The following is a 19,446-nucleotide window of genomic DNA, read 5'->3' as shown; positions in this document are numbered from 1 at the left end:
TGTCCAGTTAATGGTGATTGTTTTTAAGCTTCCTTGTTATTACTGCTAATGTCAAGAAAGAGAACTAAAATAAATAGTGATCTTTGCACTATTCCTGGTTCTTGCCTGTGCTGGAGTGGGTGATAATTGTGCCTTTGTTTAGGATAAGCATTATTCTTACATATACTCATTTTTTTTTCAGTTGTTTTAGACCCGTGACTGCAAATTCCTAGAATTTTGCAGACCTTTTCTAAGGGGTCCAAAACAGAAACAAGCATGTAAATTTCTTCAGAAGGTGTAAATTTCTTCAGAAATATTGTCACGTGAAAATTGCAAGGATCCATAAACCTGAAAAGATGGGGGAAAGTACCACCAGTTTGGTCTAAGCTCCTTGTAGAGGCTTAAAAACACTGCCAAACAAGAGCAGCATTATGATCTCATTCGAGGAGTTTGCATGCTGAGCATAGTAGCCTGTAAAATAAAAAGCCATTATCTGGACTTGCAACATAGAAGTACCAGTAACAATAGAGAATTAAAAGATTATGTTTTCTGCATTATTTCATTTGAGAAGATTATAAGGCAAAAGAAGAAAATGAAAAGGCACATACTGCAATGTTCTCCAAAACAGAAACTGCCTGTGACCTCTTAAATGTTTTACATGAATTTATGCATTAAATCTTCCTCCTCTTATCTGTGAATGTCCCTGTGGGAAGCAAAATTGTGCCATCTAGTGGGACCTAGACCAAGTCGTAGCTGTGCATTCCCAATGGACACTGTGGACGCCCTACAGTCCTGTTTACATCATAGAATGGACGTTTTTGGAATCCCCTTTGCTCCCAAGTTCAAATTCTTCCTCTGCCACAGATGCAGGAAGGGTCCATTCACCCTGCCAGTCTTAGGGCCAGAGAAGGGAAAGGGAACTTGCTTTTTCAGTTATCTGCTCAATCCACCTTTCTTTTTCTTGGCTTCTGCATTGATGAGAAAGATGGGGAAAAATAATTTTCATGAGTACAATTTGGTGAACTTGAGGGACCAAAGCCCCAGGGCTCCCCATGAATGAAGGCTGTGCCACTTGCCAAGCAGACAGCAGCTTTGGGATTCTGTGCTGCCCAGTTATGGAGCTGGTGTATGCAGACAGAGCTGTAGCACGATCTCATTTCCTAGCATGCTTTTGTATCCATAGTTAAGCAAGAGGCTTGATATAGATTTCAGTACAGCATTTAATCTTTGTCCCTTATGGACTTGTGTATCTTTATGATGGAAAGTGATTTCACCGCCTGCAATTTTATTCTTCTGTGCTGATCATAGTGGAGAGCCATATAATATATTACTTCAGTACTCAAATAGGTGCAAGTGTTGCAAGAGACCTATATACCTCTGTAAAAAAACATGACAGCTGCCCTTGGGACTGCTGGCTATTGCATGAGTAACAAGTGAATGAGTAACAACAAGTTTTCAGTATTACTTAAAAGTAAAGTTCACTGGTCAGTCTTCAAATAATTAGCAACTCTCTTCTCTACTAACACAGAAAAAGGTGACCTTTTCCAACAAGGCATAAGCTGTTTTTCTCCACCTCAAATCATCCCCTGGAATAATTGGATCAGCTTTGACCACCGGCAGACCTTTTGTCTTCTATGACTCAACATGGAAAGGAATCTTAAGAATGTTTTGGTCATTTCTTTTGGATTTTTACTTCTCTTTACTGCTTACTCAGGACTCCAGAGCCTACAGGTAAGAGGGGCATCTCCCTGATTGGCTATCAGGACAGCTGGTCTGGAAGGGCATCAGGCCAAGTTGTAGTGTGAAACACATCAGTCTTTCCATGCTGTCTGTGAGGAAGGCATGCAGAGTATTTTTTATAAGGTGGGTTAGAACATTAACTTGCTGCAGGTTAATATTCTTCCCCCAGATCTGCAGCATTTACTAAATATTTCATTCTAGTATTTCTCAAATAGCTTGCATACTTGTGTCATGCTACTACTCTAGATCCACAAAATTTGTTTCAATGGAAGCAGAAAACAAAATTAACCTGAGATGACTTTTCTCAAAAAAGTATATTGCCAAATGGAAAACAATTCAGTTTCTGGCAAGGATTTGTTTTGAATATTTCTAAATTGCTAAGATTTTTATAATAATTATTATTGCACAGCAATGTGAAATAATTAAAAATTATGCCCAAACCATTAAATAGTTAAAGTATAAAATTACAGTAATTTCTAGGCTCATGATATAACATACTGGTAAAAAAATATTATTTTTTAATGAAGCAATTGTGGCTTTATCGGCATTAACATCCTAAAACATAGTAGCAGAGATGGGTTTCTAGAATGACTTGAATACTCAGGTTACCATTAGAGCCCACTTGCTCATCCAAAATAAAAGACTGAGGTTTTCTGTTGCTATCTATGAATGCTTCTGAGTAGATAAACACAAGGAGAAACTTCTCAGCCTAAAAGGCTCAGCTGGTCTAATGGCTGATAAATGAACAGAAGACATTGACAAGCAACTTTAGGCAGGATATTAATGTATGATCATGATCAACTGGATTGAATTTTCCAACTGGAGTGGGAATCTCTGTGTTAAAGGTGGAACTTGATACATAGCAGGATGAACTTGTTTGCAATAATGACAGCTTGGCCTCATTTCAGGAGGAGGTCCATCCTTGTTCTGTACATCTCTCTTCTCTCCTTGAACAGCTTTTCTTTGCTGGCATTGTCAGCAAAGAAAAAAAAACAGCAAAGGAAAAACAAACAAACAAACAAACAAAAACCACAAAAACAAACAAAACCCCAAACAACAACAACAACAACAACAACAACAACAACAACAACAACAACAAACTAAACCAAAACAAAAAAACGCCAGACAGTAAAAATCATATGATTGTGGAAGCCTGGCTTTTAATTTTTGGAAGTTGTAGCTGGCAAAACCAGGCATGTGATATTTCAAAATAAGACCTCTGAGATCAGGAAGCCTCTTTGCCTGTTTACAAAACAACCATTCCAATTCTCAAATGCCTTGGCTCTGCTCTAACAGAGACTGTCCTCACCTCACTGTCCTGTACCTGTCTGTCTCCAAGCACGCTGCATGACTGCCACCATGGTCCTGCACGGCCAGAGTGCACAGCCTCTGCAGGCTTGGAAAATGTTCCATGAAGCCACCAACAGCTTCATTCCCCTCCAATGCTCTCCAGTGCCACCCCCTCAGCATCCAGTCCCCCTTCCAAAATCATACCGAAGTATATCACCTATTAATCAAAACAATCAGGAGAACATTGCTAAGCAGCATAGAATTGCAGGATGGTTTGGTTGGAAAGGACCTTAAAGATCATCTCTTTATAACCCTCCACCATGAGCAAGGACACATCCCACTAAACCAGGTGGCTCAGAGCTCCATCCAGTCTGGACTTGAACATCTCCAAAGATGGAGTATCTGTAGATTCTCTGGACAACCAGTTCCAATGCCTCACCACCCTCACAGTAAAGATTTTCTTTCTAATACTTACCCTAGTGTCTCCTTTAGTTTAAAACTGTTGCCCTTTCTTGGCCTATCACTATCTGCCCTTGTGAAAAGTCACATCCCCACTTTCTAATACTTCTTTTGAAGTATTAGAGGCTGTAAGGCTGTAAGGCTGTAAGGCTGCAATGAGGTCTTCCTGAAATCTTCTCTTCTCCTGGCTGAACAATCCCAACTCTCTCAGCCTGTCTAGGAGAGGTGGTCCATCCCTCTGATCATCTTCATTACCCTCCTCTCCAACAGGTGCATGTCCTTCTTGTGCCAGGGACCCCAAAACTAGATGCAGTGCTTCAGATGGGGAGTCACCAGAGCAGAGTAGAGGGGGAGATCACTTCCCTTGCCCTGCTGGTCACGCTAATTTTGATGCAGCCCAGGATGCAGCTGGCTTTCTGAGCTGTGAGCACACACTGTTGTTCTTGTCCAGGTTCTCAGGCACAGAATGCTCAAGTCCTCCCCTGCAGGGCTACTCTCAATGTGTTCTTCTCCCAGTCTGTACTCATGTCTGGGATTGCCCTGACCCTTGAACTCGGACTTGTTGGACCTCATTAGGTTCACATGGACCCATTTTTCAAGCTTGTCCAGGTCTCCCAAATTGATCTTCTCATTTCAACTTTCAGAGCATCAAGACAAGAGGATAACTATTTTGAACATAAAACTATAAAACCTGGTCAGATCAGTAAAATGCTATTCTTCCTTTGTGAAAATGCGGGTGAGTCAATTACTTCCAACTGCTAAGGGCCACTGCAAGCCTAGTAGGATATTTGGACCTTGGCCTCTGAAAATCTTAGAAATTTTCAGACCTGTAGTTTAAAGCAAAGAATCTCCCACTATTGCTATTCCATCCCTCGCAGTGCAGATCTGAGAATATTCCTGCCTGAGACAACAAATGAAGGCCAAGAAAAGAGGTTATCTTTCAATCAGCTTGCTTTCAGAGAGAAACTCAAACAAATAACATGAAATATTCTAAAGAACGACTTACCAAAGCTTTGAGTCTGGGCAATCCTCACCTGGTTTTGTATCATGTTTTCATAAGTGGTCTAACATTCTGAAGAAATTTCCAAGTCCATAATCAGGCTGTATTAGGGAGATGAGACACTAATACCCAGCTCCAGATGCTATGTGTCTTTATTTTTGTCCAAAGCCATTCTCTGTACACTCTCTAGTAAAATGTACCTGTGGTAAAATTTGTCTCAATCACTGTTTTTGTCCCTGCAGAGCAGTCTCAATGCGGAAGAAGGCCTGGGTGTTGCTTCCCTAAGTGTTCTGTATGCTGCACTCACCTTATCGTCCATGTTTCTGCCTCCCATCATCATCAAGAAGCTGGGCTGCAAGTGGACCATTGCAGTCTCTATGTGCTGCTACGTTGCCTACTCCTTAGGGAACTTCTATGCTAGCTGGTAGGATTTAAATACTTTAACCCTCTCTGCTGTGTTCAAACAAAATAAATAAGGGCAAAGATCTTTCTTCTTTTTCTTCTCCATTCCTACTCTAACTCTGTGTTGTAGAGTAGAAAGTTGGATGCAACTTTCTACTAAGGTGCTACTTGGAACAAATCAAGATAAATAAATCCAGTTTTAGGTGGACCAGAGAGGTGAAAATGTGCAAAGAGTCAGAATGAATACATCCATCTACTCACATGAAGTTGCTTCTCTAACTCATGTTTGTAGCAGAGATTCACCTTTGGGGAAAAAAAAATTGAGAGTTTCATTTAAAAATCAAAAGAGTTTTAGGGTTTTTGAAAAGGTTGCTGGGAGGACTATCTTCCAGCCAGTAGCTCTGGGAGAAGAGGACCACAGGACAAGGCTAACTCCTGCCTAGCTCTTTCTAAAGGTGGATGAACAACTTCTGCTCTCCAGTGACAAAGGCTGCAACTCTGTAGAGGAAATTTGTCAATATCCATCTTCTGAAGTGCATGTGCAATTTAGTTCTCAGTTTAACATAGTTTAACTTGTGAGAAGTTATGGCACATGAGCACAGACCCAGCCAGCCTGGCCTAGGCTTAGTCCTTGCACAGACCTGCATTTTCTTGCACAACCTAAACTTCACAAGGCTGGCCTTCTCTTGATTCCATGTAACAGATTTATTGTATCATAAAAGGGATAAATCTATTTCTTTGATGTCTATTTTTGCTGCTGGATCTTTGGGCAAATGATTATTTTGCTAATGGCAACAGCTATGCTAAATAAAGTGTTCTTTGGCAGGTACACACTTATCCCTACCTCTATGATCCTGGGCTTAGGAGGAGCACCACTCTGGTCTGCCAAATGCACTTACCTCACTATTGCTGGCACTTTGTATGCTGAGAAAGCAGGAAAAAGTGCTAAAGACATTATCAACCAATACTTTGGGATCTTCTTTCTGGTGTTTCAGACTTCCGGCGTCTGGGGAAATCTTATCTCATCCTTGATACTTAGCCAATCTTCCAACCAAGGTAAAATGTATTTAAAACTTTGGCACTTCTTTCTATAAACATCAACTAGTTCTAGATAGATGAGAGGTAAATTTGTGCAGCTGAGCTTTCATCGTCAGTGGAAACAGGCACTTCAAATGAGAGTTAGCCCATCTGAGGATAGATGTCTGAAATAGATGAGATAAATTTCTCACTGGAAGTGTCTATTTTCTATCAAAAAACAGCCATAAAGAGAGTTCAGATAAATAGCTAAAAAATAGAACTCTATTGAAGTCTGTTTGAATTCTACTCCTGGATTGTAAAGCATAGATAGGCTGCAGGCAGCGACAGTTCTTCACATCTGACTTCTATTAAAAGCGGTTTAAAACAAAAGGCAAAATACTGGACCAACCTTTTTGCAAAGCCTATAGTATTGGGTTGGTTTGCTGTTATGCATTCAAAATTAGTCAGACTGGTTGCTGGGCTTGCTGAAAATGAGTGCTCTACAGAGCTGTCAAGAAGAAATAGCAGTAGCTGTTGGCAGGAGCCTGTGTGCCAGGGCTCCTCTGCTGTATTTCAGGCTCAGACAGCAGATGCCAATGTAGCTTGAAGAATTCACTCAGCAGCAGCGCCCTCATTTCCCATGCATGTAATTGATGTCAATTTTAAAGGGTAGTTGTGAAGATAAATTAATATTTGGATGCCACCTTACAGATTCAAAATGCTGTGGTGTCTTATCATTGCAGTCCCCTGCATATTCCACATCCTGTCAAAATCAAAACAGCGTTGTTCTCCAGATGTGGAGAGAACTTTCCATATACACTGCTACTATGAGTAGCAAGGAGTTACCTCTTTCCTGTCTCAGTTAAGCAGTATGTCCTCTGAAGAGTTCTCAAATAGCTACTAGGTTAAAGCTAAATGTCAGGAAGCTGGTATCAGGTTTTAATCTTTGTATCCTTGGATTTATGGCAAAGTAGTTGCCACAAGGTGTGATACTTACATAGAATCATCCTTCCGTTAAACCTAAGTATCTGTAGGTGAAGCACCATTAAAGCAGAACGCTGGCAGACCTTTTCAAGTGCAGTGGAGCCCTGCTGACCTGATCCCAGAGCCACATGATATCTCAGGAGGGAATGTCTGTTCTGATTTCACTTGCAGGGTAGGGGCAGTGGTGCAGCTGTGGGGTCTGTACAGACTCCAACCATTTGACTCTCCTCTGCCTCACAGCACACATAATTTTAACAAGAGAAATAAAATACTGGTGTTTTTTTGGTCTTGTTTTACTTTTGAGGATGTTCCTCCAAATTTGAAAGACATTTATTTTTTTTATCTATTACATGGAATCTCAGAAAAATCTGTGTTCCTGTGAACAACTCTCAAAGCCAAAGGCTTTACACATCTTCATGACAGTGATGAGCAGTTATAACATAAGTTTCTCTACTGTGCCTTCTCAGTGGGACACAGCTTTAATCTAGAAGGGTCTTCTTTGCTGGGGCAAGGGGGTAAGAATCTCAGGATTAAAGTAATGCAATTCTTTTTCTCTCTTCTGAGGCTTGTGCAAAGACATCCATTCATATTTTCATGTACTTGAAATGTATCATTTCGCTGAGCAGTAGGAAAGATACAGCATGAATTTGGAGAATGAAAATGGATAAAATTCAGACATGTACCTACTGTAGACGTATTGCCTGCATCACTACATCCAGACACAGCAAGGCAAAGTTACACCATATGGTAATACCAGAACCAAAGACAGTAATCAGTGTAAATTACAAGAGTAATTCCTCACGCAACAGTATTAGAGTTTTAATTCAAAAGAAACAGTGCAAACCCTGCCTTGCAGCTTGCATATGACTAATTGCATTTTCAGCTTCATCTTCAGATGATGCAGGAACCGATAAAAAACTTGTTTTACACATTTCTACACCTCATCCATGTGACTCACCTATTGCATATGGCAATTTTGCTCAAGGTCTGTTTGTTGATTTTTTGCTGAAGGTCTGTTGTAGTAGTGACTATAATAAGGTAATGATTTTCTTTACATCACTATATTTTATTTTATATTGAACATAAAATTGTTTATGAAGCTGGTTAGACAGCTGATTCACATCACAGCAGCTTTGATGGGAAGCAATGAGGAAAAACACACTAAAAGTAGTTACACAATAAGCTTAATTGAGAAATTATGGATCAGCTCTTCCTTAAGGAATCAGCTAAGGTATAACTGTATTGCCCTTTATTGTGCTTGGACCACAGACAAATTCTGCAGTGAAAGCACTAAAATTATTGTGGGGTTTGGATCATCCTCCTCCAGGAGACAGTTTATTCAGGCTTACACTTTAGCTTAGCCTTTATTCTTTACCAGGAGGGTACTGGAGGAAGTGGGCACAGTGTGCTGGTGACAGTGTGTGTGAGTACATGTGTGTTTGTGGCTGTGACATGTGCCCTGCACAAAAGTGATAGGACTGCACAAAGCAAAGGTCTTACTGCAAACCCTGCTGAACTGTTAGCTTCAAGTGTGTTCTTGGAAAGTAATAAAGGCAGTAGTAAAATAATAAAGTCAGGAAAAGCAGGCTACTTGGAAGATTGCAATACTGAGTAATAATAATTTGAATTTATATTAAAAAAAAACATTTTGAGCTGGTCTCTGTTCCTTTAACATATACAGAAATTATCTGGAGAGGAAAATGGGAAAATGCAGGGTGGCTGTAAGAACTGAAGTCAATCAGTCCCTTGCTGGTGTAAACTTAAGAGACCCTTCTCATGAAGTATTATGATTAAGAGGTAAAAATATATACTCAAACTTTGAATACTGCAAATTGAGCTTGGATTCAGATTTCAGCTCTAACTTTAGTCCCTGTCCTCATGTAACCATTAATTCAGCGTTTGGTGTCTCCTTTGTTTCTCTTAAACCAAAATTTGTGCGTGTTAAATGGGGATTCTGAAGTTAAAGATCTCTAAACAGGAAAGACTTGAAACCAGGACCAAACACTAAGCACTGGATTCCTTATATTCTCATATCCTTGCACACAGTGTGGACTTACCTGATCTCTTCACTGACCTGCCTGTCATTTGGTTCTCAATTAGGGGAGATCTCAGAAGAACACCTGGAATGCTGTGGAGCATATGACTGCCTGACTGATACCACTAACAGCACTGGCTCAGAAAGACCCTCCGACTCCCTAATCTACACACTGTTAGGGGTCTATACTGGTGAGTGATCCACACAATCTTTAATCAGTGTCACTGATGGAGAGCCTAGTACTAGTGGAACTAGCATGGCTTTACAGATGAAGATTCTGACTTTCTCCTTCAATCTAATTTGCTAAAGGAAAATGAGATACGTGAGAGCTAAAAACAACTCCTTCCTAAACAGTTCTAATGCTTTATGCCAGAGCTGTATCATTTTTATCTAAAGGAGAAAGATATTCTTTACATTTTTCACCTGGAATAAAGCTGAAACCCAGTGTGGTAACCCCAATTCAGCCAGGCAAATTGGCATATCTCCCATTTACTAACTACAGCTGCTATAGACCTTCCTTGCACAAGGCTAGAAAAGAATACAGGGAAACTGATGCCATTAAAAGAAAAAAATAGATGCACAAGGATTAACTGAGTGAGGAAAGTTTCAAAAAGTATCCCACTCAAAAGAAGTTATTCTCTGGATAAAGGAAAGTGTCTGGTAAGGCAATGTGCACCTTAGCTCTGTCAAAATATTTTCACTGTCTCTGAACATAGATTTAGTCTCTGTGCTGAGACAGAAGCACAGAATTTGCCATACACTCCAACAGAGTCTATGTGATCCAGGCAGGGCCAGGTCTCAGTGCACAAGGGCATTGCAGAAAACTCTTCCTCTGTCCTTCATTCCTAATTGGCGGGAAAGTGTGAAAGATATGCCCCCACTCTCCTTGCAGAATGTACTGGAGCTGATGACTTTCTGCTCAAGGCATGTTTGTCTGTAAAGTTTAAATTTAAATTTGATGACTAACATACATAGCACTTCCTTAGGCTTTGTGCATGCAAAGTGAATGCAACCCTGCTTCCTCCTGACCCTGCGTCACTGGGGTTTCATTTTTCTTTGAAGCTCTTAATAAAAGAGATGTCTTTTCTTACCTCAAGGGAGAGTAACTGGCTAAATATTTCATTCACAGACATTTTTTTAAATGTGTCCTCTACTTGGTGGCTGAATAATTGTTTTGCCCAGCTTGGGGGGAGACAATAATGGATAACTCTTCTGCTGTTTTGTTTCCTCAAGGACTGTGAATGTTTCTATTTATGGTCATATCAAGTGCTATTAACCCATGCCATTATCTCCTATAATTGCTCTTGATTCATTTAACATATTTGTTATATATATTTTTTCTGAAAATGTGGATGTCCTGCTCTCATCCATATACGTCCAGCAATTAGTCCATAAGTACTAATAAACATTCTGGCAGAACCAATAATGACTTGAATCATGAAGGATTTACAGCTCAGCCACAGTGGGGAACCAGGACACTGGAGAAATTCTAGGAGACATGGATGAAAAATAATAAGCAATAAAAAAATGAGGCAATTTATTGTAAATCTGCTAATGTATTTGGATATTAAAAGTTCACAGTAGAGACAATATCCATAAACATATTATAGGAGCACATTAAATAAGCAAAGTGGATGGAAAGAGGTGCCCAGTTCTCATCTTACTCTGAACTGTAGTTCTTTCCATGGATGGAATTCTAGTCAGCATAAGTGAGGAAACATTATCATGCCCTGCATCCGTAATGAAGCAATCAGTTGTGAATCTATGGTTGTTTCATGTATATTATGAGGCATGGTTGTCTTCTTGATAACATGAAAAAAATTGTTTTGATTCACTACACAAGCAATAAATCCAGACTGATACATGCATGATCATTTTCTGATTAACTACTCCGTGCGTTCTTTTATATGCTGCTTCTGCTCAGAAATTATAGGTTTAAAGCTGTAACTTCCATCTTTTCAAGTTAACTAGAGCTGCTCACTATCATCTTCAAAACAGCATATATTCCATACTCAGAGCATGGTTCTGAGCCAAAAAAAAAAAAAGGCACAACATATACTGGGTTTCAAGACAACATTTATTTTTCTTTCTATGTATTTGAAAGAAGAGCCCTGCTAGCCATGAAAACTTTGGCGCTGGAAGTGAGTACTCCTCTCTCTTGTTGATTTAAAGCCTTCTGATAGCTCCCGAGGGAGGGAGCTGTTTCTGGCCAGCTCCCATGGCCGTGGCCCTGGGCTGCCCTGGCAGGGTGAGCCGTCACCCTCTGCGGCCGCGCAGCTGGCCCGGCCCCGCGGCTGTCACAACAGCCCAGCCGCAGCTGAGCTGAGGGGATTTGCCAGTGCACAGCTGTATGCAGAAGATGTGAATGTAGAGCAGGCCTTCTTGTTTATACAGAAATGGCCTTTACACTGAAGCGGAACCTGAGGCAGCTGCCAAAATATCCCACAGAGAGCTAAGCACCAAGTCAGAACAGTAACAGCAGCAAGCAACTTCCCATCATTCTTTCAGCATGCCTCAGTTTTTCATGAACTTTTTGTTTTGCTTTTTTTTACAGCTAGTGGTGTGCTAGCTGTGTTGCTGGTTATTATATTTCTGGACCAGATCAAACCTGACCAAGCAGAGACTGAGAAAGAAAAAACACCCTTTTGGTCTACGTTCCTAGCAACTTTACGGCATCTTAAAGACAAAAGACAGTGTCTTCTAATCCCTCTGACAATGTACAGTGGGTTTGAACAGGCATTTCTTAGTGGCGACTTCTCAAAGGTATGGATGAAAATGAAAATGTATTTCTGTCTGATTTTCTTGTGCTGTTGCATTTTACTGTTACATCTGACCGATACTTACTTGTCAAATGAAGATGTTTTTAATGATGATTTGTGGATTGCAAAATTACTGCTTGCTTCTACATGAACGACCTCTGAGTGACATCTTCAAACAGCAGTAAATATGTCCCTTGAAACAGCCTCAAAAATAATGCAGTAGAGAGCTTAACTCACCAGTGGAGGCCGCAGCAGAGAGCTACAGGTTCAAACTCTTCACCTTGTTGTAAATAACAAACTGGGAGAAAAGCCAGAAGTCAGCAAGTCAGTTTCATATCTTCCTTCCTCTTCTGGTTTCCCTAGAGCTTGTATAAATGCAAGTCAGCACACATTCCACATATTTTATTTTGACAACCTTTACGGTAAGAGGGCAAGTCCTCAGCATGGCTGGCTGAAAGCCCTCACCAGTCATTCCTGCAGCAGGTCCAGAGCCTGACAGATTGAAGGGATTAAAACCACCTCTGCTCCTCCAGTTTCTCGACAAACCTAGACATGCAGCAGGTGTCTTCTCCGGGCATTTGTTGAGAAAGCCTCAAAAGAAAGAGGGCAACCTTCCTGAGCTGCTTCTTTCATGCTTAAGGCTTCCAAACCTTGCATATAAATCAGATGGAATGGTGCGCTTGTTGCTGTGTTGGAACATTGGAAGGGGCACTCCATGGCAACCTCCACTGGTTATATACTCTTATAGAAGAGATCCTCTTATTTTTTGGGAGCTGCTCTGTCATGACCATAGTGTCAATTGTCAATTTTCATCTCTTGGGCTACCATGGGAAGGGCAGAAAATTCTTAATGCTATTTCCAGGACTTTTATTTGTACAGCAAGCAGTGCTTAGATTTGCTCTGCTTGTTATTCCCCTGTTTGCATGACATCAGTCTGATTGGGAACTGGGATAGCAAAGTTGCTCCTGAAGGCCAACTATATCAATGCAGCAGAGACTTGTGTGCAAAATCTCTAGCTGTGCTCTTTTTATCTCATCCATGCTGTCTATTTACCAAACACTCAGGCAAAGATCCCTGAACTTTAGCTGTTTATTTTTATCAAAGAAAATGTGACACCACTGTCCCTTCTCTTCCAGAGTTTTGTGACCTGTGCCCTGGGGATACAATATGTTGGCTATATGATGATCTGCTTTGCAGGTATAAATTCTCTCTGCTCTCTGCTCTTTGGAAAGATCTCCCAGTTCACGGGTAGAAAACTTCTATTTGCAGTAGGTATGTAAACATTTCTTGAATGACTGATCACCACATGTAATCACATCCTCTACTCCCCCCTTGGCATGTACAAAGGGGTAGCTTGCTGTCAGCTATCAATTAAAACCAAAGCCAATCTAGAGGCATACTTCACAAACTTCATTCATGAGAAGAGAGGCAGCTCAGCTCACAGCTAAGCACTGTATTGCTGTCTTTGCCTTACATCACTTTGCTGGTGATGTCAGTTCAGCCTGCTTTGGAGGTCTCTATCTATGCAGAAAGTGCCCTATAGCTTTGATGCTTTATAGCTCTGATGCAGCCAATGACAAATGATCTTACCATGCAGATGTTGAGACTTGCACTATCATAAGTAGGATTTCTCCACTGGGCTGAAACCTCCTCACTCTTATGGAGTGAAAGCCAGTCATTGTTGACCTGAGTCTCAGGAAATTACAAACTTGGAAATTTCAGTGAAATTTCAGGAATTTTTTTAAAAGTTGGCCTGCTGTCCTTTTTACTACTTGTTCTATAGGGAGAAAAGTAGAAGAAAGTCATGTATCAGGCTAGAATAATTTAAGGGCTTGTGTATGGGACAGTAATTTTCATGTTGCCTTGAGAAAATATTTGCAAATTTAAGACCATCTCCCCCTCCACAGAACATTGTTTTAATGAATAATGGAGGCATTAAAAAATACCAAGAAATATTTCTTTTACACCTCTGTATGCATTATGCATATGGAAGTGGACTAATACCCTATTTCCACTATGCAGTAATTTGTATTATTAGAAACATCACTGATAGATCAATATGCATCAAGACATTCTAGCCATTTTGTCCACAGGAAATTTTAAACCTGGACAAGGAAGAAGAAATTGAGAGCATTTTCTGTTATGGTCACTAGCTCAAAGATTCTTCTATCTGTTCTAGGTGCGTGTCTCAGTCTATAAAACTCAGATATTAAAAAAAAAAAAAACTAAAACCACTTAATAGTAGCAATAAACAATTAAATCTCCCTCAGAACTGTAGTGTTAGAAATGGAACAACTCTGAACCTCTCAATTCTGTTTAGTGGTCATTTTACTCAACCTTTGAATGTGCACCTGTGAGGGAAAAAAATCTGTGACTCATTTACAAACCACTTTTCAAAAGAAAGACCCAAAGCCAACCCCTAGAAATCCTTAATTGTCCCCTCTGGCCCTAAATGAAAACCTCATTTAAGACAAGGAGAGCAGAAGGGTGTGTGCTCCCCCTTCCCACATGCCTCACATGGTGGCTGCAAGCCTTTCAGAAGCTGCTACTCCTACTCAGTGGTTCGCGTCCTTTGGGCTGCAACCATATCAGCACCGAGCATCTCTCAGCTCAGGACCCTGCTCAGAATTATGGATTAGACACTGTCAAAGGCCTGCATTGTCTTGTGCTTCATGTGATATCAGCTCAGTCAGCACAAAGCTCAATGAACCAGAAAGATTTTAAGATTGCCTTGTGCTTTTGTTGGGGGTAGAATAAAAAAGTATTATCTACCACAATCTGCCCTGATTATAATTGCATCTATATTTCTCTTCTTTATTTCCTTCTGAATCAACAGCTGCAGTTCTGAACACAAGCTGTATAATAACAGTACTGCTCTGGAAACCTGATCCCAAGCAGCTTGCTGTGTTTTTTGTAATCCCTGGTCTTTGGGGTGTATCTGATGCTGTTTGGCAAACACAAACTAATGGTAAGTCCTGGTGACAATGAAATGTATTCTCTCAAGATATAAAAGTCTACATGTTTGAATCTATGAAACAATGCTGCATAACAATGATAATGGTTTTCAGACAGCATCTAAAAAAATGTTAACTCATTGGAAAGCAGAAGAAATAGAACAAGTTGGGAGTAAGAATGCTAATACTCATTAAACCAATTTTTTCCAAGATGAAGAGAGAAGAATACTGCAGAAGATAGTAATAGGTATTCAAATAAATATTCTGGAGGAGTATAAGTATTTCAAAGTCATTTAGAAACTAATAAGAATTATACATTTAGTCTGTCTTTTGCAATAAAGGAGAGCACTCTGGATAAAAATTAACTCGAAGCTCAGCAACAAAAGGAGAAGAAAATTATCTGTTAGGAGATATTGGAAAAAAATGTAGAAGAAAACCACAGAAAGCAATATTCTGCAGCCAAGTAACTTCATACAGCTCTGGTTTACTTCATTTCAAAACTCATAATCCAGTGTGATAACACATAAGTAGGCAATAAAAAGCAGCAAGGTCATGGGGCACTTCTCCTTGAAGGAAGACTAAAAAGCTAGAAATCTTTAGCCTGGACAAGAGGTAAGTATGGAAAGCAGTCAGTAAAGCAATTAATTGTATGGAGAAGGTGACTTGAAATTAATGATATCTCCTAAAAGCAGGACTAGTGTCACCAGATAAAGCTATCAGGCAGAAGCCTGTATAGAAATCAAAATTAATAGTATTTCTCACACAATGCATTATCAAAGTATGGAATTCATTGCCAAAACTTTAAGCTAATATCACATCATTACAAAATCACTTCAGGGGAAAGTGCTCCTCTGGGCACACATCAGGTTATGTGTCTTGGCCTTCCTTTCTCTGATCCCTTTGGTTGTTTCAGAGCCTTAGAAGATTTCACCCACTAGAAAAAGTATCATGTTCCTCCTGGAGAGCCAGATGGAAAACATGGCAGTCCATTGCCTGGCACTGATAGTGATCTCCTTTCAAGCACATGTCCCTGCCTCTAGCGCACAAGGGCCAGCATCCTTCTCTGCCCCTCCAGCAGCTCCAGCTCATATCCCCTAGAGGAGAGATAGTACACACATCAAGGGACACCCTCTCATCATCTCACATCCTTACCAGGGGCTTGTGCTTTAGGTAAAAATTTTAAATCAGTGCTCTTATTTATACTTAGGGCCATGGAAGGAGAATATCAGTGAGGATTTGCTCTTTCTTAAGCAAAGCTGTTCATTCATTTCCTGCCTCTTCAGCCACAGTCTTTCTGACTGCTCTGCAAGATTCTTCTAACATTTTTGAGAACTTATCTTAGTCTTCCACTGGGATAAAGGACCTGTCCTTTGTCCTGCTTCTGTCTTATCCAGAAAGCCTTGTCCTTGGATACTGAGCTTCTTTCAGAATCACAGTGGGGTTAGGGATGGAAAGGACCTCTGGACTTCAACTACCTTGCTCAAGCAGGGCCATTTGGGCCCAGCCACTTCTCACGACCATGTCCAGGGACTCTTTGATATTTTCCAGAGAAAGACACTCCACCTCCTCTCTGGGCAACCTGTGACAGTGCTCAGTCATGCTCATAGTAAAAAAAAATTCCTGATGTTCAGAGGAAACCACATGTATTTCAATTTATGCCCATCTCCTCTTGCCCACTTTTCTTGGATGCCACTGAAAAGAGCTGGGCTTTGTACCCTCTCTTCTAGCATTTACATACATTTGAGATGCCCTTGAGGACCATGTTTCCTCAGTAAGGTCCCTGCACGACTGACAAGAACGCAGCTGATGCCCATGTTAGGGAAAAAAGGGTAAGTACAGAGGACTTAAGTACTGGAGAAGGTGGCTGAGAAGTGACTGTAGTTTTCAAACCCCCAGATGAGGCAAAACCAGTAGACAATGCTTCATGCTTACTTGATGGTGAGTGAACTCTGCAACTATGTGACCAGATTATTCTCTATTTACAGCACTGTCTCAGGTCATCTCAATTCCCAGATTCCTGCAAGATGCTTGTGAAAATTTCACATTTGTGTGAAAACTTTCACATTTGGAAAACACCCAAATGTTCTTTTTCCTTGCATAGTGATTTTTTTTTTTTGATCTGTACCTTACTCAGCTGTTTCACAGCTCCCATTTATAAAATTACACAAAGTTCACTTTGTCACATTGTCACAGTGAAACATCAAGTGATGACGTGAAAGTGATGAATAGAGAGGTGCAGTGACACTACCCCACAATGCTGCATCCCAGAATAGGATCTTCAGTTTGACATACCCACATAGGACTAAATGTCTTCTCCTCTTCAAAAGTTTTATACAGATATACATCACATGTGAGGTGAGATAACATTGGTTATCTCATTGTAACATTGGTTTACAAGGTCTGTGGTCCTTCCTTTGCTGAGCTCCCATGAGTGCTGCTTGGGCGCCAGTAGATGAACCAGTGAATGCACAAATGGCACAGTGCCACATACTTAAGGCATTCTTTGGTTGGCTTTGTGCTCCTGTGGATATTTAATACTCGAGTACCCCCTAGAGGATATGTAGGCTCACAGTGGATGAGTTACTTCATCTTATAAAGTTTTCCTGACGTATTTGTGTTTGTGTGTGGAGGCTTTCACTTATTTCCAATGAAAGCTACTTCATTTCAGAGCGTGTAGTGCTCTTTCTTACCTAACTTGAGCACAGATGCTGATATTACCCACTGACAAAAATTGTAGCTGGGGCATAACAATTGTGTAGCATGGAACTATCAGGTGGACTACAGTAAAACCAAGTTCTTTCCAGGCTGATTTGTGTCTTTAGAAAGAATATGAGTTTAAAGGGTTTATAAACCTGGACTCAAATAATTTCTAGCAGTCCTGTTATATACCCATGCCTACTAGTACCAGAGGAACAAGTAGGAAAAAAGGCAGTGGCAAAAAATCAGGATAATTTCCATGGAAGTGAACTGTGAAATTTCAGAACTAGCAGCCGCTTCACTCACTCAGCCCAGCAGGTCCTGCTGAAGCTCATCCAGGCAATCTGCTTCAAAATAGCAAACATGTACCAGCTGAAAACCAGAGAACCTTTCGACATAGAACTGCCGTGGCATCAGAAACCTTCCTAATATCTTTCTAGAAGATAACACTGAGCAAATAAAGAAATTAATATGAGTAATTTGTACTTTTTCATTTATTAGGCAAAACTATGAAGGATCATCATATCTACACTCCACTCAGCCAGTTTAATGAACTAAGTACATCTTGTGATGCGCTTGTCCGGATTTTCCATCATGCCTAAATTGAAACAATTCAGTAAATGTCCTCTTGCAGTCATCAGGACACATAAGCTTTTCATACAGATGAAGTCTCTCCCTATTTAAAAAAACCTGAAGGGGTAGCTAAATCTACCCAGATTTTTCAGAGAACTTTGCATTCCTCTTTGCCTTTTGGCTGAATGGACATATTTTGAACAGATGTGTTGTTAGACAAGAGGGTGAAAAGAATCAAAGTTCATGATATTCTTCTCCTTCCCGCTGTGAGCGCCACGTCTGAGTGAGAGAAAATGTCCTGTTCTTTATCACTGCTGATGCAAGCTCAGCACCCAGAGGAAAGCAAGCTCTCTGCCCTTCCCTGTGTGGTTCACTAGTCAGACCTGGAGGCTGGAATCCCTCCATGGATCCCAGTGGTGGGTGTGCAACTGACTGAGCTCATTGGGATCTTCCCAACTGCACTAGGATGATCTGTTGAACTGAGCCTCAATGTCAAGTAAGTTTTCCAGTTGCTGCCTGGAAGTTCTGTATGTATCAAGGATATTCTATTTGCTAACCCATCCATGAGATGAAAATTTGGAAACCTGGTTGATTAAGAGAGACATGTCTTACCTGCATACTTAATCTGGGCCCATGTTGTGAAAGCTTGTAAGGATTTGGTATGAGCTTATCAATAGTTATACACAGAGACTCTACAATGTCAAGGCCTCCTTTTTTCCTTGCTTACTTGTTCATCAGTGCAAAACCCTTGATTTTTGTAGCTAATAATTTGAAAAAAGAAGTCATGCCATCTTACTTCATTAGGTCACATCCTTTCTTCCTTATTCACATTTCTGTTCCCCTTTACTTCCATTCCGTTCTCTATTTTGTTGTTTTTATTTTGCTATTTCATTTGTTACAATTCACATAAGCACAACAATTTTTTTAAGACAAGACTTGTATTTTCCTTTCTCTGACATTTATGAGGGAGTGTCTGTCTTCCCCATTGTGCTCTATTTATTCCCTTTGCAGAAAATACGTGGTTGCAGATTTAATCTTCACAAGACATGTTTTTCCTTCCTTTCTTCCTTCCTTCCAGCACTTTATGGCATTTTATTTGAGAAAAACAAGGAGGCTGCCTTTGCAAATTACCGTCTCTGGGAATCAGTTGGATTTGTCATCGCCTTTGCTTACAGCACCAAACTGCAAGTCTATGTCAAAGCCTGCATTGTACTGTCTGTGCTTGTGCTGTCCATGCTGACCTACGGAGCCGTGGAGTACCTCGAGGCTAAGAGCTCCCCTGAGACACCTGCTGCTACAAAGAAGGAAAATGGGGGACCCCACTCCCAGGAAACACACATGTAATCCAACAGGGATTGGATTGAGTGATGGAGGTGAGCAAACTGGCCAGCTCCCTACAGGCATGTCTCCAAGGGTGCTCCAATGTGTACTGTATCCAGAAAAATGGGAAAGGAACAGCATTTCAAGGCCATCATAATGCAAATGTCTGAAGAGTAAAAACCTCCTTTGATATCTCACGTTATAAGGGAAGATTATCTGACTTTACCCTTTCATGCA

The 19,446-nt window shown here is 40.6% G+C and overlaps 1 protein-coding gene across 1 annotated transcript; it reads left to right on the top strand.

The window, feature by feature from the left end:
* Positions 1–1,623: 1,623 nt before the first annotated feature.
* Positions 1,624–19,233, top strand: UNC93A (unc-93 homolog A). Its single transcript, XM_030946027.1, has 8 exons — positions 1,624–1,710; positions 4,711–4,892; positions 5,697–5,926; positions 8,972–9,097; positions 11,461–11,669; positions 12,802–12,937; positions 14,502–14,633; positions 18,968–19,233. The coding sequence occupies exons 1-8, from the start codon at positions 1,624–1,626 to the stop codon at positions 19,231–19,233; spliced, it is 1,368 nt and encodes a 455-aa protein (XP_030801887.1).
* Positions 19,234–19,446: the final 213 nt, after the last annotated feature.

This window comes from Camarhynchus parvulus, chromosome 3 (genome assembly GCF_901933205.1).
Source record: "Camarhynchus parvulus chromosome 3, STF_HiC, whole genome shotgun sequence".
NCBI lineage: Eukaryota > Metazoa > Chordata > Aves > Passeriformes > Thraupidae > Camarhynchus > Camarhynchus parvulus.
This window is presented reverse-complemented; position numbering and strand designations above follow the sequence as displayed.

Excerpts from the sequence above, each read along its gene's own strand:
- UNC93A (XM_030946027.1), top strand. The coding sequence starts at position 1,624 with ATGGAAAGGAATCTTAAGAATGTTTTGGTCATTTCTTTTGGATTTTTA. Across the intron at positions 4,893-5,696 it reads GGGAACTTCTATGCTAGCTG|GTACACACTTATCCCTACCT; the intron begins GTAGGATTTAAA and ends GTTCTTTGGCAG. Across the intron at positions 14,634-18,967 it reads TTGGCAAACACAAACTAATG|CACTTTATGGCATTTTATTT; the intron begins GTAAGTCCTGGT and ends CCTTCCTTCCAG.